The 27,511-nt window shown below is 34.6% G+C and overlaps 2 protein-coding genes across 4 annotated transcripts; one reads left to right on the top strand and one right to left on the bottom strand.

Moving 5' to 3' along the window:
- Window positions 1–93: 93 nt before the first annotated feature.
- On the bottom strand, window positions 94–13,307 carry LOC143067737 (uncharacterized). Its single transcript, XM_076241226.1, has 11 exons — window positions 13,208–13,307; window positions 12,867–12,926; window positions 6,931–8,201; window positions 6,444–6,534; window positions 5,845–5,895; window positions 5,154–5,345; window positions 4,737–4,907; window positions 4,365–4,541; window positions 3,907–4,103; window positions 3,113–3,287; window positions 94–586 (listed from the first exon to the last, which is right to left on the bottom strand). Exons 1-11 carry the CDS (start codon window positions 13,215–13,217, stop codon window positions 522–524), a joined length of 2,460 nt encoding a protein of 819 aa, XP_076097341.1. The 5' UTR covers window positions 13,218–13,307; the 3' UTR covers window positions 94–521.
- On the top strand, window positions 1,576–27,511 carry LOC143067739 (kyphoscoliosis peptidase-like). 3 transcript variants are annotated; one of them, XM_076241229.1, is made up of 5 exons: window positions 1,576–1,599; window positions 19,285–19,602; window positions 24,354–24,469; window positions 25,230–25,346; window positions 26,027–27,511. In XM_076241229.1, exons 2-5 carry the CDS (start codon window positions 19,297–19,299, stop codon window positions 27,327–27,329), a joined length of 1,842 nt encoding a protein of 613 aa, XP_076097344.1. In that variant the 5' UTR covers window positions 1,576–1,599; window positions 19,285–19,296; the 3' UTR covers window positions 27,330–27,511. The 3 variants fall into 3 exon arrangements, with proteins under 3 accessions (XP_076097344.1, XP_076097342.1, XP_076097343.1); XM_076241227.1 differs by lacking the exon at window positions 1,576–1,599 and adding an exon at window positions 16,478–16,583; XM_076241228.1 differs by lacking the exon at window positions 1,576–1,599 and adding an exon at window positions 18,377–18,469.

Genomic DNA, 27,511 nt, shown 5'->3' with positions numbered 1-27,511 from the left:
GTGATAGATATGTATTATAAATATAGAAAATTGAATATTTTAATAAAAAAAAAAAAAAAAAAAAAAATGTATCCTAGACCCAAGCGCCTGTGATTTCATTTCTCATTAAAAATCTTTATTTGTGTATAGAAATATTTAATATCAAAACGACGTAATCTAAAAGAGTGAAATAAAAGAAAAATTCAAAAATAATTTGGACGTATTTTGTTTAGAAGTTCAGATGATTTGTCATAAAACACATGATGGTGTCTGCAAGAAAGCCGACAAGTGAAACTGTCGGTCCCTAATGACATTTTTAATGATAACACTTAATATGTATGGTTGCTACTGGAAAGCTAACGAGTGAAGCTGTGGATTAACAATGTTGTCTTTTCATAATAACATATGCGAGCGGGCTACTAGAAAGATGACGAGTGAATCCCTCATGCTGATTCTTCATAATAACAATTGTGATGGTGGCTACTAGAAAGCTGACGAGCCAATCTTTGTAGCACTAGTTGTGTTTGTGAAGTTGTGGATCACTAATGGTAGTTTTTCATAACACATGCGAGCGTGGCTACTAGAAAGAGGACGAGTGAAGCTATGTCTACAAAATAAATAAATATAAGATAAATATGGAAATTATTTGTTTAATATTTTACTTAAGTAAACTTAGAAAAAGAAAAACCAGGCATACATAAGAATAATGAAACACCATATACCATATGCATGGCTACACATTGCCTTACGTATAGTGAATTAAATAATTCTGATGCAAAACTAACCATCACCGTGAACTCTGCAGATACCGGTAATATAACCAGACACAAGCGTATAATTCAAACGTTACGGCAAAATAACATGTTACAAAAAACAAAAACAAAATACATACAATTATGTGATATATAGAGAACGATCTTTAAATTAGAAAAAAACTCTTCCCTTATGTTTTAATTTATAACGCATTTTTGCATCCCAAACTAGAGACTCATATGAGAGCCTGAATCGCCCACCGCTAAGCCGAGATTTCACAATCGCAATCAGTAATGTTGCCCTATATGTGTTTTGTAGATATGTCATATAACAGTAACTGTTCTGTGTTGTATTTGTGTTTTTTTCTCTCGGGTTTATTGGTAAGGAAGGAACCAAGATATATCGTTGGTTAATAAATTGGTCTTATGATAAAACATGACGCATTACCAATCCGCAATATTGTTGGATGCTTACCACATTTTATGTTTCATCGACGGACTTTAATATTAGTTACTCGACGAGTATGACCTTCACTTATTGAACGGAAACCTCTTCATGACTTCTGATCCTTCCGCGACGAGTGCATCCGCTGTTTTGGTTGAGTTAATGCTACTTCGTCTATTGTTTATATGCGTATTTTTTCTTTATTATTACAGTGTTGTCTATTTTGATATCGTTGTTTTTTAAAAACATCAATTCAAAGCCTTACTATGCATGGGGTTTGACACTATAAATTTGTGTGTGCACCACGGACATTACAAAAAAGATCCGATTATCATCAATTTCCATGATATTCCATCCAAAAATCATTCATATGCAAAAAGTCAGTGTCAAATGCGTGAAAAACAACAACCTGCAAACTCATCTGTAAGTAATATTTTACACAAATGTAATAAAAAATATATATGTACAGGCATAACAAAAAAACGTCCACACAATTATATGATTTTCAATTTTATGGACGCCATTACCAGTTGGTCGACCGTTATGGACTATCTGTTTCACATACAGATGATGACAGATATGCTCCAATTGTCGTAATTCCACATTTCCGACCTCATTATACCGAATGTCAGACCTCTTTATACCAAACGTGAGACTTGTCGGAAGGTTTTTTTTTAAAAAACAATAAGCAACATTACGGGTACCACATTGGAATTACGATAACTTTACGATATACAGAATCTCTAAAGCGAACAAAATGTTATCTAGTAAAAATTCAAGGGCAGTTATAGTATCAAAGCCAGGGCCGTAACTAGGGTTTGAAGTCAGGGGAGGCAGGGGTTTAGGGGCCGCCGAATGAGGCCCCAAGAGAGGTAGGTTGGGGGCGCAGCCCTTCGCCTATTTTTTTCTCTCATTAAAATGGCTAAAAATGACCCTTTTTCCTTTGATTTCCTTACTTTAAGAAACACCAGTATTGCTTGAATCTGGAAACAATTTTCATACAAAAACAAGCTGAGATTGCTGTTCGCGGTTAGCCAACGCTCCGTCTTTACCCCTATTTTCTATTTTTAGCCATGGCGGCCATCTTGGTTGGTTGGCCAGGTCACCCAACACATTTTTTTAAACTAGATACTCCAATATGATTGTGGTCAAGTTTGATTTGATGTGGCCCAGTAGTTTCAGAGGAGATTTTTGTAAAAGTTAACGACGACGGACGTCGGACGCCGGACTCCAAGTGATGAGAAAAGCTCACTTGGCCCTTTGGGCCAGGTGACCTAAAAATTACCTAAAAGAGTTTGAACATATGTATTCGCATTCTGACTTTTGAAATGCCCATTTACTTAGGCAGTGTGTGAAAAAGCACTTTTAGCCATACAGACGACGAGGTGCTGAGGAGTACATTCCGCGTAATTATCAGATAGATATATTTACTACGTTTAGAAGCACTTTTTGCCGTACAGATGGTGAGGTGCTGAGAAGAACATCCAGCGAAGTTCTCAATCAGATAGATACTTACTACGTGTAGAAGCACCTTTAGCCGTATACACGACGAGGTGCTTAGGAGAACACCCAGCTAGTTCTCAGTAAGATAGATACTTACTACGTGTAGAAGCACTTTTAGTCATACAGACGGCGAGGTGCTGAGGAGAACATCCAGCTAGTTCTCAGTCAGATAGATACTTATGGCGTGTAGAAGCACTTTTAGCCGTACAGATGGCGAGGTGCTGAGGAGAACATCCAGCTAGTTCTCAGTCAGATAGATACTTACTACGTGTAGAGGCACTTTTAGCCGTACAGATGGCGAGGTGCCGAGGAGAACATCCAGCTAGTTCTCAGTCAGATAGATACTTACTACGTGTAGAAGCACTTTTAGCCGTACAGACGTCCAAATGATGAGGAGAACATCCAGCTATTTCTCAGTCAGATAGATACTTACTACGTGTAGAAGCACTTTTAGCCGTACAGACGGCGAGGTGCTGAGGAGAACATCCAGCATAGTTCTCAGTTTCATCACTTGCGTCACCACAGTCATCCATACAATCACATTTAAACCCATCCTCGATACAGTTAGAGGAACCAGTAGCACAGGTAAACCAACCAGAAGGACACAACTTTTAAGAAAGAAAAAAGTCATGCTAGATACAATTATTCAAATTGCAAAATCCTTAATCTAGTGAAAATATTTATTAGGTACGTTTATGATATTCAATCAGTTACCATTTTTTTTTTTATAAACGACGGAGTTATGCACAACACCATTACGATGGAGTTATATATACACATGTAAAACCACAAGTCCAATGGTCATCCACCAGGACCCATTCTTAGGTCATTTACAAAGCATTGTAAATTTTATATAAAGAGGGCGCTGTATTTAATCTTGGTTTTGATTTTAAGACATTAATTTGAAAACATAAGGGAATACGACATATAAAAGAAGTGTCATTGAATTTTTCCCTGAGAATTTTGACACTCAGTCAACTTTGATAATATGCACTATTGAAACAAGAATTCCATAGGTAGCTTTAAGTAATTCAATTACTTATTCTATCAGTAGTTAAAAGACATTCAAATTTCAATATCAAAATCTCGTTGAACAAATTCGGATCGCCAAAATAATATTCACAACAATGTGCTTTTGCCTATTCGTTTTACGACTGGAACATTTAAACAACATTAAGATGAGTTTTTCATTTTTTAACGTTTGAGACTTCACCAGTTTCAATTTACCTGTACATACTGCCCAGATGATGCCGTTGGACATGCTTGTGTATTGCAGTTAGTAAATTCGCTGGAATCTCCTGAACATGACAATCCACCATTTTGTGGATAAGGATCAGAACAAGTTCTAGATCTTGTATATTGTCCACCTCCACATGTCACTGAACACTGACCAAAGTTACCCCACTGTGACCAGGCTCCATCAACTAGTAAAATGACCAAAGAATAATCGATTTATAAAACTGATAAAAACGGTTATTTTCATGACTTTACTTTCACTAAGTTCTTCATACTAAAACATTGTGCACTGTCACATAATCTTACTATTCTAATATTTCTTTAAACTAAGATATTTCTTCCAAAACAAGACAAACGGCTGAATTATAACTAAAAAACTATTCATCTCATTAAAAATGATCTATTAGTTGGCAAATGTTGATATCACAGTATACATGCAGAATACTTACTTATACAAACTTGTGTATTGCAGGCTTCTTGTTCATAATCGCTGCCAATCTGAGAACAATCGTTGCCACCGTATTGTTGAACCGGGTTAGTACAACTTCTTGTTCTGTCCTGCGTGCCACCACCACATGAAACCGTACAAACGCTCCATGCACTCCAATCAGTGTAATTACCATCAACTGCAAATTTTGAAAATATTAATAAACCAATAACGACATTTTAATACGCGTTAAAGTACAATGAACGCACATTGCTTAGAGTAGTCTTTCCGCAAATATTTTGACCGAGTGAAAAAATGAATTCGACATGATCATATAAGTACATTCAAATATTTTGCAATGCTAGACAACACTGGTTTTAAGGACCATACTTACTTGGACACATGGACAGTGTACACGTCTGAGAATCAGAGTCTGAACCTTGACAGTCCTGACCACCATACTGAGGGGTGGGATTTGTACAAGATCTGTTACGCATTTCAACACCACTTTCGCAGGTTACAGAACAAGCTCCCCATGTGCTCCAGTCTGACCAGATACCATCAACTATTGAAAAAAAAATATGTTAAAGGATTAATAACAATAGAGCACTATAGCCACTATTGCAGCTCAGTACAAATAATTTTTCATAATTTTAGAAGCGTCAATTGAAACGAGAGTTAATTCAAATAATTTACTAGATTCATTTTATTTGCATTGAAACAGTTGAAATTTAATCTAAAGGACAAAGTGATATTGTGTATAGTGTATTTTAATATGTGTCATTCTTTAAAAGTTAAATCACTGACTTACTTGGACAAGTTATAGAAGCAACGCACGACTGTGATTCAGTGTCAGAACCCACACACTGTAATCCTCCCCACTGAGGTCCGGGATCAGAACAGTTCCTTGTTCTGACTTGTTGCCCATTTGTATTTGTTCCACTGGGGTTACACGTAACTGAGCATGCACCATAAGCAGTCCACGCTGCCCAGTTTCCATCAACTGGAATATATAAAAACAATGTAGCGCAGGCAAACTGCGCCTATTACCAATTCAACGTATAAGAGTAACAGAGAACCAGATAAAAATGGTGGTTTCTGAAGTCTTTGTTAGAGCGTTACATAATTTATAATATGAGCATTGTAATATTGACATTTTACCTTACTTTCACTTCTTTTGATAATATATTTGGATTTGTGCGGTATCAAAATTAAATAAGAGCACACAAATTACTAACAATATAAGGTAAGCTATACAGTTGTTGAGAAACCATGTTTTTTAATTGCACGAGGACTTGCATGCCCCATTCCATATACATTTATTCTTTACCTTATTTCAGTGAAAACACAAAATTGAACTCAAAGTGTAACAACTTAAACTTGAAATGGAAAATGAATATACAGAGTAAGTAAATTCGTCTAAGTAAATCGTCAGAATATGTCAATCTACATACAAACAGTTACAATGGCAAATCTTTCTGAATTCCTTTAAAACAACTTACTTGGTGATGGCTTAGCACAGTCTTCGTCATCAACACCATCGCCATCATCATCTGTAATATAGGATAAACTCATTCAAAATAAACAGCTTTTATCAACTCAACATGAATAACAGTTCCAAAGAAGAGACTCAAAATTGATCACTGTGTTTAAAGAAGAGATTCAAAATCATTCACTGTACTAAGAGAAGATAATTACAAATCAATCACAATGCCTTAAGAATAAACTCAAATTCAATAAAAGCACTTTGCTCAAATAAGAGGCTTAAAACTCAATCAAAGTGCTGAAGAGATATAAAACCGACAATTACCATTAAAGTTATTTTTAAAATTTACTATTATTATATAACAAAGCATGATACTTATTATCATGTATAAAAAGTATATCCAAAACAATATGTATGATTTGACCGAAACTGATATAGGTTTATTTGTTTGTTTCAGGAAGGAATGTTTATGTTACCCTTCGAGATCAGATGGCTTTTTTTATTATTTACTTTACGAATACAGTCAAACCTGTTTTAAGAGACCACTAAAGGGAGATTTTTTGCTAAATACAGGTGGTCTCGTTTCCCAGATCTACAGTAACTATAGGTACCAACCTGCTCCATTATTGCATATTTCCTCATCTATAAGTCCATCACAGTCATTGTCGTAACCATCACCAATTACATTGGCTGTTGGTACGCAAACCTAGAAAAATATAAGTAACTTCTACGTCATGTGGTTTCTTGTGGAGAGATGTCTCAATGGCACTCGTACCACATCCATGACATCGTCATATACATTTATATTGAACGCGACCATATCAATTGACTTGGTTCATTATAGTGATTTCAGTTTTAGTTTAGTTATCCTACAATAATCCAACTATAATTGTACAAATATCATTTATAGAAACACACTTTTGCTTTGTCTACTCTTGTACAGATACAAATTTTTGTTTTACTTCTTCGATGTTGCATGACAGTTGATTTTGGAGTCCTTTTCGCGGTTCTTATTTAAGCCCAAAAATACAAGCAAATGTTGTACCCTAAAGTGAAACAAATACTGAACTTATGGTAAGATACAAAAAAGTACTTTACATACCGTATTTATTGGTGCCAGTCTCATACCAGTTGTAAACCCGTATGTTTCATACTGTGCCTGTCCATATAAGTATCCTCCAAAAATTGAGATTGTAGACTGGTGGCGAATCGTGTGTGAACCATCTGATACAGAAATATAACCAGCAACGTACTCTGTTCCGCCAACATTGATATCATTGTAAATTGTGGCTGAGGGAAAGGCTCCTCCATCTACTAGAAGTCCATCTTTTTCTGATTTTTTTACCACAAACATAAAGTAGTTATCATATGAACCCTGTGAATACCTGGGTGTAGCAAATGTGTAATCGGCACCAAATTGTTCAACAGGGGGAATAATCATCATCATTGGGTCGGATAACTCGTTACTCGATTGTTGACTGAGACAGAATTGGACAACTTTGATAGCTTTGTCAGCTGAAACATAACAATAAGCAGTGGACGGAACAAGTCTTTCCTCAAAGTCACCGGCGTTAGCTAATGTTAACGTTTCAGTAAATCCACCAGAAATAGTCACAGTTGTTCCCGCCTCACTAGCAATGTACTTGAAATAGTCTCCTGTTGTCCTTAGTGGTATTGGTACAGTAATGAAATTTTTTCCCCATGTGCCTACTGGTGTAAGCTGTTCTACGAGATGGTCCGAACTAGTCCCAGTTCCAATTGTCGTTTTCTTGTTTCCACTAAAAGCTGCAATCTTTTTATCGGAGTGTATATATGTGCCTGTCAAATCTGCATTACTGTTTATCAGCTGTATAGAGTCAAACTGGTGTATAGTTACGGTAAGTGTGCTTCCTCCGGAATAGCTCACTCCATCATACGTGACTGAACTACTCATACTAGCTGGAAAGGTAAATGACACAACAGTGTTATCGATGACACCTGCAACCGCTAGTTCACACTGTTGAGATGCTGGGTACCACGTGACAGCGTAATACTCCGTACCTAAAACATCTGTTGGAACTCCAAGAAACGCGTCGTTCGAAAATCTCTCTTTATTTACACCGTAAATAACAACTTCATCACTAGCTGATACAAGAATACCTTTGCTGGAAGAACTAGAACCCGACATACGTAGACTAGGGCTAAAGAATAGCTGTTTTACTGATCCCGCTGTAACTGTAAACTGTTCATTTATTGAAGAAGAATACTTTGGTGCCGTTACCTGGACACTGACTGTACTTGTTCTCGTAGTGGTGATGAATAATTCGATTTCATAAGCAACAGCAATGTTTTCCATGTACGCAATAATAAACTCAGTGCCTTCATTGTCGGGAGCTGGAATTTATGAATTCATGCATTTTCTGACTAAAAATATTGTTTATGAAATTCTAACAAAGCAGAAAAAGACAAATACAATGTTCAAAAATGTCAATAATTCATCTATCACTTTTACTATACTAGTATTTAAATTAGTAACTTTTTTCATATATATGTTGTTACTTGGCAATGCCAAATATGTTTTTAATCAAACAAGTTATTGCATTTAATTTAAATTAAAAGGGTGTCCAGCTAGAACGTCCTATTTGAATGTGTCAAATGCCTGTACCAAGTCAGGAATATGACAGTTCTTGTCCATTCGTTTTTGATGCGTTTTGTTATTTGATTTTGCCATCATACATCTATACTGTATTGATAAGGGAAGCTGAAGTAAATCCATACATACGTTCATACAATACAACCAATGTATGTAATCAGCTAATCTGTTTAGAAACAGGATGACTACAAACGAGACAGACTTTACAAAAGAATTATCCGTATTTAAGAGTGTTAAGCCTCTGTCACAACGGACGCCTAACGGATGAAAATAAAATAAAATCAACGGACTCCCAATGGAAAACAATTTTGTCTGTTATCCATTGGAAGTCCGTTGATGTACTGACCAACTTGAACGGACGCTTAATGAATGCATAACGGACACACACCGTATATGCAACGTACGAGAAAAGGAAACGTACCGGACAGAACGGATGTCGAACGTACATCCAACTGACGAGTACCGCATAAAACGGACGGAAGCGTATGAAAGGCCGTTCATGTCAAAAACCCGATAAAGTAACGCGTTTTCAGATTTTCAGCACATTTTTAATATTATTGTCATTTTACTTATCTCGTTGAAATAAGAATTAACGCGTTAAATGAAGGTTTAACACATTAAATGAAAGTTTAACGTGTTAAAAGAAGGTTAAGGCACAAAATATGCAACTTTTACGCGTTAAATGCAACTTTAACGCTTTTTAAAACTGCAACCTGCAATTTTACCGCGCTAAAAGCTACTGTAACGTGTTCAAAGCAACGTGTAATTTAATTTAAGCTTACTTTTCATGTATATATACGAAGCCCAGGTGGTCGTGTGGTATAGCGCGCCGGTTACAGTGCAGGCGATTTAGTGTCACGATCTCTCAGTAGCATGGGTTCGAATCCCGACGAGGGAAGAACAAAAAATTTGCTTTTGCAAATTTACAGATCTAACATGGGTTGATGTTTGGACGATTTATATATATATATATATATAAATATACAACCCGTCTAAACATCAACCCAACAATGTTAGATCTGTAAATTTGCTTTCGCAAATTTTTGGTTCTTCCCTCGCCGGGATTCGAACCCACGCTACTGTGATATCGTGACACCAAATCGCCTGCACTGCAGCCGTCCCGCTAGACCACACGACCACCTGGGCTCTCAAAAAAAGAGCTTTCGCTGGCCGTGTGTTACCTTTCCACGTCAGTTTTAATCTAGCGGCGTACTGCAGTACATGATATATAAGGCATGAAGATGTTATATATATATATATATATATATATATATATATGTATATGGACTGATAATGTTAATTAAAAGGTCATCAAAATTTACCTTTGTCAACCTGTTTACGCTTCGTCTTGAATACATTTTGTTTATATGTCAGTTTTTTCAGATACTTCACTTGGTCTTTTTGCATCTTTTAATGTCTGTATTTAACATTAGGGTTTACCATAAACTATGACGTATACTTTCATAAGTCTCTACCAGTGAAGTTTTATTTCTGAAGATGGTGAAAACGTGACATATCCTTAACTATATCTATCAAACAAACCTCAGATAAGGTAGCACTACAGTCTGTAACAGTTATTTTTTAGATATTTTTTTTATCACATAATTTTGAAGTAAATATTATTCTGCACAGTTTGTAAAAATCCCAAAGTCATTATCATATCATAACAGGGAGTAAATTGATAATGAACTTATATAAATAAAAGCACATGGTAATTCATCTAAATATATAGGCATTTAGGAGGGGCTAATATGTCAATCATCTGTTGACGCCGTATATAACTTTGAAGAGAAAAAGGGAAAGTTATTAGAAAGGAGAAAATCTAAAGGGAAAAAATCTACCCAAAATGAACAAACTATATATATAAGGATAAAAGAGTGAAATTATCTTTGAAAGCCTCTGACAAACTTAATTTTTTTAAGGTACTACAAACAAGAAGAATATGTCTCTGAATCTGTCTTCTGTTAGGAGTTTTAGGCACATTTACCAATTTTAAGTTTATGTGAAATTTTTCTATTTCATAAAACTCAAAAACATGTGGAAAAAAAGAAAATAGAAACTTCATGGGTACCCCTTTTGGTTTGACTTTGATATATGTGATAAAAAGGCAGTATATTTTCTACAATACTGTATCCCAGTTTTTGGATATTTTGTTTCTAAATGAATTTATAGGTGTCCAAAGATGAAAGGTAAAATGAGGTTTGGCACCCAGCAGTTAAATCAATATATCTTCTTACTGGAGGCATATATCAAAAATCTGAGACAAGGTTTTGTATATAGGATATGGTTGATTGAAGTGATGAAAACAAATTTTTACTACCATTTGACCTGAATTTGCCATTTTCATCCAAGTTGGAAGACCACTTTTTTGGCAATTAAGGAGCTATAATTTGAGATTTATCATACCAGAAATAAATGTATCTACAGATTAAGAAGAATTAATAATTCAGCTTTATAATGAGCTAAAGATTTTAAAAATCCATTGTGTAGTTTTGGAGAAATTCACCTTTAAAGACTGTTGGTTGGAGTCAGAAAATTTTGACTGTAGTGCTACCTAAAACATTACAATCGGATATTGTTAGACGACTGTCAGTCAGATAACCGAGGCTTTTATAAAAAAAATACCATATTGTTATTGATGAGTATTTTTGTATACGCAACGCGAGTCTTGCGCAAATATAAAATTTCAATCCTGGTATTATTATGAGTTAATTTATCTATCAGCTAGCAATCGTGTGTGAATTGTGAACATGTTTAAAACAAGAGGTTCTTAAGAGCATACATCGAGCATCTTGTAAACCATGCCCAATAAGGTTATGAATCTGTGCCGAAAGTTTCATTACTAATGGGTGTAAGAGGACGACCATTTGATATCCATTGGGGAAGGAGGATTTTATTCTTTATTTCTACTTCTTACTAAGTCGGATTTTTTTCGCCGCGAACACTTCATCCTTTGGACGTCCGTTCAAAGTTTGAACATGCTCAAAATTTTCCACCGGACAGAATGGACGTCGACGGATAAAACGTACGCTAAACGGACATGTAACGAATATGGACGGAATGTCTAACGGATAAGAACGGACGTCTAACGGACATGAACGGATTGAAAAAAAGTTATCCGTTAGGCATCCGTTCGAGCTATCCGTTAAGCCTCGGTCACACCTTACCGGATAGCACGAACGGACGACTAACGGATGAAACAAAAAGTTGACCGTTGAAAAAAATTGTTATCCGTTGGGAGTCCGTTGATGTACTGACCGAATAAAACGGACGTGTAACGGATGCATAACGGACACACACCGGATATGCAACGTACGAAAAACGGACACGTACCGGACAGAACGGATGTCGAACGTACATCCAACGAACGAGTACCGCATAAAACGGACACCTAACGGAAGCGTACCGGATAAAACGGATGAACAAGATATACGGAAAAATCAAAAGCGACAATAATAATACATGTAAATCGCATAAATATTCATAATGTTTCTGTGTAACTGGTTTTGGTTTGTTCTTCAAAATTCCGCCAAAGGGCAGTGTCTGGCACGAATAAGAACTGTTTGATTGTGAAGATGTGCCTATACTCTAAGATTGATTATGAATAATAAGAATTCATGAACCTTAAGAAATCTGACGTACCAATAATTGGCATTTCTGACGCGAAATTTTCAATTGGCATTTATCCGTTTCAGATCCGTTCATCGTCCTTTTTATCCGTTATACGTCCGATAGAAGTCCGTTTCTCATCCGTTCAACATCCGTTTTACCCGTTAAACGTCCGGTAGAAGTCCGTTGGTGAATTTATCTTCCAGACCTTCAACAGATGTATAACGGACATGTAACGGATACAAAATGGAAACGAAACGGACGAGTACTGTACAAAACGGACGTTCAACGGACATTTTATCCGTTGGACGTTCGTTCAAAGTTATTTTTAAAATACTCAAAATTTTCCACCGGACAGAACGGACGTCGACGGATAAAACGAAAGAACATGCAACGGATATGGACGGACGTCTAACGGATAAGAACGGACGTCTAACGGAAAATGAACGGATTGAAAAAAAGTTATCCGTTAGGCGTCCGTTCGAGCTATCCGGTAAGGTGTGACCGAGGCTTTAAGGTGTGACCGAGGCTTGAAAGCATATACATTTTAAAAGAGTTTTGAAATATAAATCATATCAATTTTCATTTGAATACTGAAGAGTTGTATCATTGGCACTCATGCTACATCTTCCTATATCTATATACATTATACAATATAATTTCAATCAAGTTTCCAGTTTGGTTCTTAAAGTTGTCACATTTTATATATAAAAAAAATGGATAGCACAAATTCAATCAAAATAAAGACATATATATAAATGATGTTTATATTGAAGAACATTTATCAAATATGTTACCTGAAGAAATTTGTTGAACTGCAACTAGAGCAAACAGAAAGGCAACAATGAAGTGATATCCTGTAAAATATATTAAAATTAGTATTCCCTCATTGTAAAAATACAAAGAAAAGAAAACGAAATCTAGAGGGACAACAATATCATTATTTGTTTGCTTGAACGAATTCGACTCGCATGTTGTCATCTCATTGCTAAAGATGTTAAAAGTATCATAAAACAGAAAGCGAAATAAATAAGGCTTAATCTTATTATCTGATACAACCAAAATGCGTACACTTTGAAAATGAGAAACAAAACAAAAATTAACAGATGACACTGTTTTCTTAGTCGAATTAACGTACCTTTCTCCATACTTCCACAGTGTTCAGTAAGCAAGCTCCAAAAACTATATTTGTTAGATATTTAAACTTAATATCAACAATTTTCACACATTTAAAGACGTATCGAGTTAAAATTGTTGAATAAGCGGTAATATCTTTATAGCAAAAACTAATATTTTGGTTTATTAAATATATTAATCTTATCTTATTAACTGTTACAGAATTCTGGCCAACTTTCTCAATTGTTTGGTTGTATACATTTAAAGCATTTTGGGCAAAACTATATATTATACTGACATTCTGTCAGTCATTTCCTGCTAAGGGCATACGATGCAATTTCGATTCCATGCTATGTTTGAACTGGTCAATTTAGACATGGACAATGTTTTATAATTCATCTGAGCAAGATGTATAACTGAGGGGTCTTTTTTCTATTGTCTTCTGGCTGTTTTATCCGGCTATCTCCTCCTACAATTTTGAAGGTACAGCTTTAATATTTTATAAGATCTACATACACATAATGAAGGTGTGTAGGCCTCAGGATTTTAATTTCTTTTTAATATTCTGAAAATAAAAGGTAGTTGGACTTAATCATCTTGTGATACAAGCCCAGAAAGAGATCATGGTTTGTCTGTCTATCTTCTCCTATAGTTCTTGCAAGTGTAGCATTAAGCTTAAGAATAAAACGTAGATTATCATACATAGGGTTATTACTGTCATAATTGTAATTGTATATTATGTTATTTTGCTATAGCATTATGTTTGCTTCTACAATAAAATATATTCATTCATTCAGTGTTAAATATATAATTTTTTATGGTCAAGAGGGGCATAATTTGTGTCTTACAGACAGTGTAACAATTTCAAGTTGTGTGCCAATATCACTCTTTGTCAAAAATATGTTGAACTATACTCATGCATATGGTAAAGCAGAAAGTGTGTGCATTTGAGGGGGGGGGGCATTGTTAATATCTTTGTTTTAAGCCATTATTCTCTATTCGGTAAACCATATATACTACACCCTCGTGCATGTGTACTGAACAATTGGGTGAGACGGAAGGTACTTATTGATTAAAACAGGATAAGCTTTAATCGGTGAACATCACCTAATTTCTCAGTCTAATTTATATTCATTGTTGTTTTAAACTATCATTTTTATTTAGAATGTTATATGTGTTAATACTCTTATTTGACAAGTTCAATGAAAAATATTTATTTTATTCAGCAGGTGCGAATTTGATATTAACCAAATGATCTAGTTTGCAGTGGTCAGAAATGTTATTCGGCCTTGTTGATCTTCTTTCTTATAAACCTAAGTTGTATATGCAGAACATATATGTTGGATCAAGGCCCTGTAACAGATTTCTGTAAGATTTGACATACAACGTTGAATATATATGAGAATCATCATGTATTTTGTTTAACATTGAATGACAATTCTTGAAATAGATACTTAAGTTATTAAGAAGGAGCTGCATGTGAAATCGTATACAAATAATTGTCTATTATGAAGACAATCATTCCAAAACATTTCATTTCTAAAAAAGAAGTACAATATGTTTAAACCTTGTACACTATGGCACTTATATCTAGACTTCTTCCGTAATTAAACAATTAAAAAACGTAATAACAACTTTTAAACCGTAACCCAATTTTGTTGTTTAATTTGGAATATATTTCAATACGAACGCAATATAATGTGTAAGGTATCTTTTATAAGACTATCTACAAGCAGCATGAGCAGTTCACCCCGTGCAAATTATTACGCTACAGCTGTATTCTAAAATGTTGTTGAGCATTTAATACTAGTCTGAGAGGTCATAAGATTGATAATGGAATTGGGAAAGGTGTCAAAGAGATAACAACCCGACCAACCAGCAGAAAATAGCACAAGGCCACCAATGGGTCTTCAACACAGCGCAAAAAACGAACACGGAGGCGGGCTGTATCATGCCTCTTCAATATGATTTTGCAGAAGTTAACATCATAATTTAATTTCCTGTCTCATATATTTAGCTGTTGTTTACAGTATATTTATATAAAAAATAGCAAATCCTTGAGATCTCTATAATCAGCTGTAAACTATACAAAAAGGTTGGGGAGGGAGCAGCAGCTTCTGGAAATAAAGAACCTGGTCTGTAAGCACCTTCTTTAAAATGCCCTTACATTTATGTCAAAAACATCCACATCCTTTTAGGGGCAAGCTAAGTGTTGGATTTTCTCTCTAAGTTGAAGCCATATTAGTGGCCATGGGCTGTTCGTCCGGTTGTCTCTTCGGCACGTTCCCCGTTTCCATTCTCTATTCTTTAAGTCCATGAATAGAGAGGGGTTCAAAGGAAGTAATCCAAATGAATCTACTTATCCCCTCTCTCCAAATGAATCCACTTATTCCCTCTCTCCCGGAAAATCAAATGGTCGTCCCCTAAGAGTTAATTCGACAAAAGTATTCATTATACATACATGTACATATAAAATTTTCTATAAATAAATTTCTAGTGAAATATATCTATGATAATGAAAAAGTAAACATACAATTATCCTTTTGTGTACTCCTAAAAATCAGAATGGTGGAACAAAATGGAAATAGACAATGGAGCAACTTTGCCGCTAAGTGATGGTATATGATGTATACAACTTATATGGTACTGTGTGTAGCGTAAGTGTTAGTAACTAGAGCATATGGAACTACAGAGAAACCTAAAAAAGTTACTCAAAACAAATGAAAGTGTTTTGGCAATAACATACAACTTTAAAAATCAGAACAGGTTTTTGAGAAAAGATTATTTAAAGTAAAAATAATTCAACCTTTTTGCTACATTTACGCGTAGTCAATGCATTTGTCACTTCAATTTCCGGATTTTTTTTGGCTATTTTTCAGAAAGAATAAAAGTTGCAGATGTGACGCCCTATTACCGACTATTATAACGACATACACCATAGGATAATTATGTGTCGGTCCCCAGTTGCCTCTCGAAACAATTTTACATCTTAAAGTTGATTGTTATAAGAAAAGGAACACTTCCTTATTGGTTTACTAGAACTAACTTTTAAAGTAACATGGGATAATAACCAATTTGCATTATAAATTCATTTACGCATAATTTCATATTCCGTGCTAAGATAATACAAGTACAATGCATTTGTAAATATACTAACTGCAAGCATTAAATCTTTGAGATTATAAATTGAATATATCGATCACTGATTGAACTTAAATAATCATGGGGATCTTTTAAACAGCTTAATCTTTAAGATTTCAATATCTAATTTCAATACACAATGAGATTAGCATTGGGCTTGATCAAACCTAAAACCATACCAACGTTCAACAAAATATCTTTCTAATGCTGTGCTAAATTAAAGGATTCAAATTACAATTATTCAGTGTTTGTTGTCGGTATGTACTTATTTAATTGTATACAATGTTTTTTGCATGCAAAAACTACATTTTGATGTTTTTTTATTTTAACACTTTTAAAGTTTCTTTACAGTTTTGTTACCACGTATACTGAGTCGAAAAGGAAATACCAAAATATATCCCAACCATTTTCACCGACCATGGCTGCGAGATTATGAAGCAAAATGGTCCAAAGAGTTTTTAGATATAGAAAATATTGCACTTATTTAGATCATATCTGTTGCTTTTCATGCAACTTCGCCAATGAATTTCACTTCAAGACATTTACGATTTATTTCATGGTATACTCTTATACTTAAAAGATATGACTGAGATATGTCATTATTTTAAAGTAACAAATAAATTGTGATTTGAAACAGTTATTGCCAATAATTTGTAAAGCCATAATCTACATGTAGAGGTGCCATCTAAGACACTCTCAAGAACACTTTGTTAATAGATACATTTTTTATTCTCTAAAACCAATTAACAAAGGTTCAGAGTAGGAAAATAATAGTTTAACATGCAATGCTTAATGGGAGATTTATTCGATATGTGGTTAATTTAAAAGACAATACAAAAACCAGAATTATTTACTTAATTATGCCTTTGGCTCCACCGGGGAGCATGGACCATTGACGAGCTCCCTCACAATCTTACAAGAGTTAGTGTCAGTTTTATAAAGTGTTCCAATTCCATCCCGGTTGCTTTATTTGAAATTCTGTGTCCTTTTGCCATGTGTTTGTTGAAGTTACCTCCTCTGATAAATTAATTGCTTTTCTTGGCTTACGACTACCGCATATCTGGCTATTTCCCCATAGCTTGGGCAAGGTTGATGAGTGCAAAGGCAAGTCCATGCACCGATGTGCCTACACACTGCTGCTCCGAGGTCCTATACAATTATGTGTAGCATGATGTACCCTAGTTACCGAAGATGCATTGCAGAAGTCTTGAATAGACAAAAATAGATTGTTACATGTTTTCTTTCTAAGCTGGCTAGATTTTTTTTCATTGAAACTCATCTGAACTTACTATAAAATTTACTATAAATCGTACAAATAAACTCACCTATGTCCAGTTAGAATCTTGAAATTAAAATTTGTATTTTAAACAATTCTAATTGTGAGAAGACCTTTCTTCAGTTTAAACAGGTCTAGTCTTCTTGTTTGTTATGTTGAGCTGGTTATCTCTTGCTGAGGTTATATGTATATGCTAATACGCATAATACGCAAAGTGGTCCATAATTTCAATGAACATAAAATCAGATATTTTAGATTTTTATTATAATAGATGTTGGACAGCAGTAAAATAACAAAGACCATACGTCATTTGTTCTTTTGCTGATAAAGACTTATCGATAAAGCTTATAACTATACGTATGTTGTTAAATTTGCACATCTTGTATTTTGATGGGAATACTTGGTAAATACACAGACGTGATTTTCCATCGGCAAGTAAAAATCTTAAATTCTGTCAGTTGCGTGTAGTATGTGGAAGTATCCTTTGATGTGCTACTATAACGTTGATTTCTATGTTGTTGTCTGATTGATATTGCGTGTTTGCACGCAGTACATTTCTTATAACCGCTTCTTTTTGGGTTAATTTGGGGAAAGAACATAATTTCATGTGAATCTGCAGTGTATGACATGCATTATCATTATTATCATTATGGTCGTAGTTTATTTTCTTTAAATATACTTCTCGCACCGTTAAATCCTGTCAACACAATTCTCAATATCTGATACGCGCCACCTAACAATCACCGCAGAGTTTTAAATGTCCTCTTTATTGACATTCCCTACCTTTTTTATTTGAATAATTAAAATCTGTTGTGAGTATTGATTAATGTAACTAGCAAAAGTGGTCTTGTTTTGAAACTTAATAAGGTAAGTAAACAATTTGCAGTATATACATTAAGATTTGTTTGTGTCTTTTAAGACTGAATGACAAGTCTTCTTAACACACCACCGTTATTTGATAGTTATGTTCTCGGTTAAAATATAAACAGAATTTCAGCTGTTCGTGCATGTATTTTCTCTAGTGATAAACATGTTTATCTGTTATATATCTCTATCTACAGGGATGGAAATATCTTACTCGATAAAGTAAGCTGGATAACGCGGTTGGTTAGAGTGAAGACACTGAGGTGTTATGACTGTTGGAACTGTCCTGCCAATAAATGAGTTGGCGCATGCCCATATCAATTTCATGTTTCATGCTTTTTTTTAAAACAAAAATGAGAAGGTACTAAGCATGTATATGGTAGAATTATTGATCATCATCGCGGAGAGTAATGTAGATTGGCCTGGCATTTATAAAGGTATCTAAATATAAACCGCAGAGAAGATGAAAGACAGTACATGTCAGGCGTTTTTCTTCTTCTTTTTTCATACTTTTTTTGATGGATTTGTAGTAATTCTTAAAAAAAATAAAATGCGTTTCTTCCGTCAAACACTTATAGCTATAAAGTCGTGTCCACATATGATATTTTAAAAACAAAGAAAGCTAGCAATAAGAGATCAAGGTGCCACAATCGAATCAAAACGTGGATTTAGATTGTTCTAAATCTCCAATCATTGTGCATTAAAATGTCATCTATTCATATATAGATATCGATATAGCCCTCCCATACATCTTATCTAAGTCTAAAAGTTTATTTCTAGAAATAGATCGGTGACATCTTTATTCTTTTTTTTTTCAGATGCAGTAACAAATGGGATGCAATTCTTCTCATCAAGAATCTTCCGCAAATTCAGGAAATCGGAGTTCTCTCTTAACCCCAGCTACTGTAACAAGTACTGACTCCTTTAGTTCAAAATCTGAACGTCGAGTTCAGTTTAACAAAGAAGTTCAGGTTGTTCGAAGCCCTGCAAACGTATCGTCAGTCAGATTTAGTATACCTGGAACTCCAACGCCGGAAGTAGAGGACGTTCGAAAACCTTACCCACCACAAAAGAAGAGGCGTGACCTGATACCCGACTCAACTGTATTTAAAAAGATCGATGAAAATGCATTGAAGGTAAGTGATGAATCCAGTATCACAGACTTTGGCTGTGTTGACGATTTTTCTTCGACTTATTGATTATGAAAAGCCACATGCTACTTTTCTCCATAAAATTTAAAACTCGACTTAAATCTGCTACACATTTTTATTGGGAGTTTTGTGCACCGATAAGCTTGCTGCGGAAGACCATATGACGACCGAACTAACATATCATGGATGCAGAAATTTTTGGACCGATAATGCGTAAGAGATGTCCAAGACATTTCCGTAAAAAAGCCTGTTCCTGATTTTGCTTACATTCAATACCAAATTTAAGACAAATATCAAAGGTTTAGATAAATTGATAGATTGCTGTTTTTTTTTTTTTAAGTAGCGTCCATTAGCAAACATTTCATGTATGTTTAGGACGGAAAATACTATGGGTAGGTCCTGTAACATAGGCCCTAGAAATTTGGACTGCCACTGAATAAAGAAGTATGTATTATTGGATAAGGACAGAAATTTTGCCTTGCAACAGACCATGTATGGATCCCTCAACGAGTTGTTGCAAGGATTCTTAACGTGCAATGAGTATGGCACTATCTCTACACGAGACTTTAGATTAAATGCCCCGATACTGACAGGACTTGGCTGTGTTCTTATCAGTCCCACACAGTCAAACGGAGGCCAAAGTTTGGCTAGGATTTATTGCCAGAAGGGATAACAACAGGCTCTATTACGATCGAGTTGTTAGACTGAGCTAGTTTCATATTTTAGGGAGTAAACTTTTTCTCCAAATTATTTGTCTTGTTTAAGACTAACTAAGATGTCGCATCATACCGTCTATTGAAAATCCCCATTTTACGTCGTCGGTGAGGCCGATATTTGTTCGTTATAACACAACAGTTACAGCCCTATAAGATGGCAGATATCTAAAATTGTCAACTCTACAATGGCTATTCCCTCGGGCTAAAGCCCTCAAGGAAAAGACCCTTAGCAGAGTTAACAATTTTAGATATGCACATACTCGGAGGGCCGATTTGGTATATTATTTGAGTGTAGTTAAAGATATTCATACAATTGAAGAATGTTTGTTATTCTTGTTCCAAATTTACGTAAGAACAGTAAAGGGACCAAAAGCCTTAATTGAAATACAGAAAAGGATACGTTTATAGAAAAAAAGACCAGGAAAATAATGTTGCTTATGTTAACAACACATGCACCATCCTATATATGAAATTTCTGAGTACTTTATAAACTTTTCTGGCTAATGGAAATATATTAACTTAATATATTTAATATATATGAACGATTAAAGATCTTTAACCTAATAATGTCAGTTAAGCTCCTTATTACAGAAGGTTGATCCCTGGTAAATTACAATGGTAAGACATATATGTCATGCGCTAATTATAGAAATGAATAACTGCATGAAATAACCAGTAATAATTTGATTTCATTATTTTATTGGCTACTAATTTGTTTATCGGAAGAAACATATCTAGTTATGTTTTAACATAGAAACTAAGCGCAAACTAGAATTTATTTAGTTTCCATACAAATACACATAGTCCCTAAAATGTTAAACTCTTGGATAGTACGGTTGGTCAAGTGCTAATAGAATTATAACCGACGAGGGATAATTTGTCAAGAACGGAACCGTTTAAAATATAGACGTTAAATTCCCCCGAGACAATGCAACACTCCCGAACCAAATCGCCACCGAGAAGTAACGAAGTGGAAGTAAATATTACTTTATAGGTGCATAGTCTCAATTTGACTGAATATGAGTATATGTTATACTGTGCATTTGAAAGGTAATTAGCTGTTTAGGTTAGTTTTAGTTGCTCTACTCTTAGCCATAGAATTAGTTTTCCTCCGAAGATCCAATGTCCACTATAAAATCCTTAATACATACCTTCAATTATGTGTATTTTCCTCCATGACATGTAATGAAGGTTTTTTTTCTATTATTTACAATCTATAATAACCGAAAGAACATGGTTTGTTATTCTTTTTCCCTTTTTGATTTATTCAGGATGGGACATTCCATTAGAGAGAACGGGTTATCGTTCTTGAATAGAACAGTGTGCAGAATACAATTTAATCATTTATTTCTTTAGCAAAAATATTCGAGGCTAAATTTTTAGGAATTTCCAGTATCATGCAAAATACCGGTTTGTTCTATTTAACAGAAATTTTAGGAAGTTGTTTGCTAGTGTTTCGTCTGCTTTGTTAGCAAACTAATCATGTATTTGAAGTTTGTTTTACTAAAATGTAATGATTTCATGGGAAAAATACATGATATATGTTTTGCTCCGTGTTAAATGTCTCACTGTGATATTAAGATGAAGATCAGCAATACAAACGCCGTTCCTTTGCTTTTTGTGTGTGTTTTTTTGTTGTTGTACATCTACTGATTTTGTGTCATGGATAGGCACCCCATATTTTTGTATTTCTATTATATATCAATATACTCATATGCGGCTTAGCTTAGCGAAAGGTAGTGCGACGTAATCAGTCAAACAAACTTTATTAGATTAACTCTCTAAGGAACGATCGTTTCCATTGGTCAATTCAAACCTTCGACCTCACACCTTCGAAAATAGAGCACACCTACTATAACGTTGAATGGACTGATTAATATTCACGTATCTGGTCAAGGTCGTTTTACTTTAAAGCTTCCATCGACGTATTCCCATACATGATTCCTATCACAATCAGTCTAGCTTTTATAAATGTGCATGTGAAATTCATTGGTTTTACAGTTTTCTGCAATTGGTAGTAAAGTTTAAACTTTAAAATCTTAACAGTTTTCACATCTAAATATTCAACTTAAATGTCTCCTCTAGATCAAGGGACGACATCAAAAGTTCAATATAGGATATAAAAAAAAAATGATTCACCCCCCCCCCCCCCCCCCCCGATTTTTTTTCTGATTCCGTTTACTTGAAGAAAAAAAATCCCAAAATTATAAGTAAATTCATAACATGTAACCAACCATGCTTTGTTAAAGAAAAAAAACTGAGATGGCAAAAAAAAAAATAAGAAAAATTAAACGACAGGATTCTTTTGGGGTATAGTGTTGGGTATCCCCTTAAATGTAGTTAATAAACTCCAACGATATACTTCATTAGGTTTTGCTATTCTCGGTATAAATTATATATTGTAAATATTTATAGACCGTTGGTATCCCGTTTAGATGGTTTTATACCAGTATAAATTTAGGGGACCTTTTTAGCTTGTTGTTCAGTGGCTTCGTGTTGAAGGCCGTACATTGACCTATGCTGTTTTACTTTTATAAATTGTTATTTGGATGGGGAGTTCAGTTGTCTCATTGGCACTCACACCACATCTTCCTATATCTATGTAAATAGAAACAAACAGTTTTTTTAAAAAGTGTTTATTCATTGAATCATTTAAATGTATCGATATTAGGTGAGTTTCTTGTTGTACATCCATTTAGTCATCCTTAATTTCTTGATATTTTGTTTATCATACACGTACGTTTCGTTTTGTATTTCATTTTAAATACGAATACATACTACATATACTTTAGCGGATAGTTCAACAATGTTATGCAGCTCTATTCTTACAGTATAAAATTGAAAGATAAATGTTCATCCATTTAAAATCGAAAACAGTACATTTATATTTAAAAAAAAAGAAGATATGGTATGATTGCCAATGAGACAACTCTCCACAAGAGACCAAAATGACACAGAAATTAACAACTATAGGTCACCGTACGGCTTTCAATAATGAGCAAAGCCCATACCGCAAAGTCAGCTATAAAAGGCCCCGAATTCAAACAAGAGAATTGTTCCTTATAGACTACGATTTCTCACAAGTATTAATTTATTATTTAGTTCCACACATGCATAAGAAATAATCTTCGCCGATGCCGGTAACATTTCAATGTATTACAACAACTTTAAAGTTATTTTGTTTCTATCTTTGGGGGACAATTTCCTCCGTTTATGGTACGCTTATAGCTACATTTTTGTACTGTGTGTATGTTTTACAGCATGCAAATAATAAAAGAGGAATGTCAGTGCAACCCCTGATTAATGATTGTAATGGATCAGTATTATGAGAAATAATACTTATTATAAGTGACTACGACATTGTTAGGATTATAACCTATCGTCAGTATGAAAGAAATTAAAAGTGGTTCATATATTCATCCGTATAAAAGCGGCACATGCATGTATTTTATTCTATCCTGATATTTCTCATCATGCCGGGTACAAGATAATTGAGTTGCTGCATGCAAAGAACTTAGAATATTACTTAAAACAAAATATCAGTATAATATTTCGACCCCACTATTTGAAGTTAACAAAACATTTATCTAATTCTTTTGACCTAAGGTTTGTAAACTAAACAAATCATTGTTTTTACGTTCGTAGTAACATAGTAAATTCCATTGTCGGTCACCTGTGTCAATTCACGTGCACACTGACTACATTGTTGTTGTATTTAAATCTTTCGGCCAATGAAATGAGACGTAACAAGTTGTTTGTTTGTGGTACGCCAGAATGTTATCAATGAACTATCAAACGCTAAAGTCGACTGCATTTCAGTATACTACGAAAATAATGCAAGTACATTTCAGTCCGACATTATATGCCTCTTGAATACTATGTTGTTAATGTATCTGCTTTCAATGGTGAATTGTCTCAGTAGTTTGAAAACTTTATCAGATTTTTTAGAAATAAGTTCTTCGATCCGTTAATTCCATCATGTTAGAATACTGTTATGGCTTATGACATTTATTTTGACAGGCACCGAACTATAAAGAACCAACTGTTCTAAAACTTGCCCAGTATCTTAGACGAGAATGTTCTAGTGACTTGGAGAAGATCCGGGCGTTTTATATCTGGATAACTAACAATGTACAGTAAGTAATCCAATTTAAAGTTTGCATCCGCCAAAAAATAATTGTGGGCTAAGCAAAATAGAAGAAACAAAAATGTGTTCCTAGTACACGGACGCCCCGTCCGCATTATCATTTTCTATGTTTAGTGGACCGTGAAAGTGGGTTAAAAACTCAAATTTGGCATTAACTTTAGAAATATCATATCATAAGGAACATGTATACTAAGTTTCAAGCTGATTGGACTTCAACTTCATCAAAAACTACCTCGACCAAAAACTTTAACCAAAACATTATAAACCTGAAGCGGGACAGACGAACGAACCGACGGGACAAAGGAACGAACCGAAGGACGAACGAACGAACAGACGAACGGACGCACATACCAGAAAACATAATGCCCATCAATGGGGCATAAAAAGATGTTAGGTAATCAAACAGGTATATTTTCAGTTGATACCTAGCAACTTCTGACAAACACCTACATATGTTTTAATTTGGGTGAAATGTCGATATTTACAAAAGGATGCGATACAGCAACAAAATAACACGATATAACAGGAACAGAATTCAATAAAGCAGTTTAAAACATTTTAAATATGAAGCTCTAGAACAATGTGAGAATAAACACAAAAGTTTTCCATACACAACAAATATCAAATCCCAATTAAAATATAAAGACGACAACATCAATTCCCTTATTGGTTAGTTGCACCAAGATGTAACATAATTGCAATTGATTTGTGAGTACTGATTCTTTCATTTTTTTTTTTTATTATTTCAGCTACGATACGGAGTGCCATTTTAGTGGAAGGAGTCGACCAGTGGATGCATTGACTGTTATGAAATGTAAGGTGTCAGTATGTGAAGGCTATGCCAATCTGTTCGCAGAACTCTGCAAGTAAGCATGATTAAATTTCATGATCCTCGTCATTTGCCTCAAATACTTCTTAAAACGCTGTATTCAAATAATTTCGAACAGTTCTATAGATTAGAATGTTGGTTTTCCCGTTTGAATGGATTAATACTAGTATTTTTTTGGCCCTTTATAGCTTGATGTTCAGTGTGCGCCAAGGCTCCGTGGTGAAGACCGTACCTTGACCTATAACGGTTTACTTTTATAAATTGTGACTTAGATGGAGAGTTGTCTCATTGGCACTCATACCACATCTTCCAATATCTATTATATCTATTAGATTAGAAAAAAGTCAATAATCAATATAAAGGTTGTGATAATAAGTATTGAACTGTATTTTATGATTACCTTCCACTATTATTCTACAAAACACAAAATAAACTGTATGCTATTTTCCATCTAATAGTACATCTAATATCTGAAGTTGTTGTGTTTAAAGTAGACTTAATAACTCCATATTTGAGGCGAGTTAGCAAAATATTATCTAATCTATCTATTTAATATAATATATGCTTTTCAATATTTGATATGTTTGTTACAGAAAACAAAAGTGCAATTTTCATATATGAGCTGCATTAAGATGCAAAAGGAATTGTGTTTTGTCTTATACCTTATACATTATTTGTACTCCTATATATTGCATTTCATTAAAATTTTTATTTCAGCTGTTCAAACATACATGCCAAAATAATTCCTGGATTTGCCAAAGGCTTTGGACATACTCCAGCAAAGAGATTTAATTATAGGGGATCGATTAATCACACATGGAATGCTGTGTATGTCGATGACGAATGGCATTTCATGGAGTGTACATGGGGAGCGGGATATATCGATAAGAATAAGAGATTTGTTTGGCGCTATAATGAAAACTACTTTTTACCGGACCCAGAAACCATGATATTTACTCACTTCCCATATTTTGACCCAGAAGTGGATGAAAGCAAATTATGGCAGCTGCTTCCGAAATCAATTGATCTGAAAACATTCAATTTGAACATAAAACCAACAAATAAATCTTTAGAATGGGGTATCGAGTATGAAAGTCACAAGTCTGCTGTGATTGACTGTGCCAAGGAATTAGTTGTAAAATTCAAAACAGATCTAGTCAAATTATGTGACACGTCAGTATATTTAATGGATATTGATGGTAATATGCTGCAACATCATGCTATTGTATTAAACGGTCCATATGACAATGCGTTCAAGGCTATCATTCGTCCACCAAAAGTTGGCGGCTACAGCGTCAAATTATTCGCAACTACATCTCCAGACAACAAAGTACTCAGTCTGATTAATGAATATTTTGTACGGTGTCGAGAAATAGAGCGGCGACTTGATCCTTATCCAGAGTACTATGGGTATTATGGCCCGGTACATGGATATCTCGACTTTGGAATTAGTAAAGGTGCCGACATACGACCATTCTATGAAGTACATGACGGGTTTATTGACCTTTTAATTCCAGTCGATTACGACGTCGATGTTACAGCAAGACTGACATATTCACACGGAGAAATACCGAACATGGACGATTTTGTTATGATACAGGCAATTCCAAAATCAATGGTAGTGAATGTTAAATTTCCTAAAAGTGGATACTATAAACTTACACTGTCTTTCAAAAATGATAAGGGAAACTACAGGGAGGCTATCAATTGCTTGATAAACTGCGTCCGTCCGTCAAAACCTTGTTACCCATATCCTAAAACTCTGCGCCATGCTAGAGAATTAAAATGCCACTTGATTCAGCCTCTCAGCCAAATCTTGCCATGTAATAAGAACATAACTATAAAGATAACATGTGAAAATATGATTGCCGTGATGGTAAGAAAGCACAAATTCAAACGAATTGGCAAAAAATATTGGGATTTCACATTTGAAACGCCTAATATGGGTGAAAGGATTGTTATATATGGACTAGACGAGGAAGATCACAGAATGCCATTGTATGAATTCATTACTGCTTGAGTTTATTGGTTGGTTTGCCATTTTAAATGGCATCATATTCAAAAGTGATCATTTAACGGGTTCAGAATTAACATGACGTTTCGAAAGTGCATGCTCACTTGTTCTTTAGTAGGCACCAACGTTTCCTTTACATGGACAATAAAAATAATTTAAAAGAGTTTTCCACAGAAAAACGAATAGTG

This window comes from Mytilus galloprovincialis, chromosome 3 (genome assembly GCF_965363235.1).
Source record: "Mytilus galloprovincialis chromosome 3, xbMytGall1.hap1.1, whole genome shotgun sequence".
In the NCBI taxonomy this organism is placed as follows: domain Eukaryota; kingdom Metazoa; phylum Mollusca; class Bivalvia; order Mytilida; family Mytilidae; genus Mytilus; species Mytilus galloprovincialis.
This window is presented reverse-complemented; position numbering and strand designations above follow the sequence as displayed.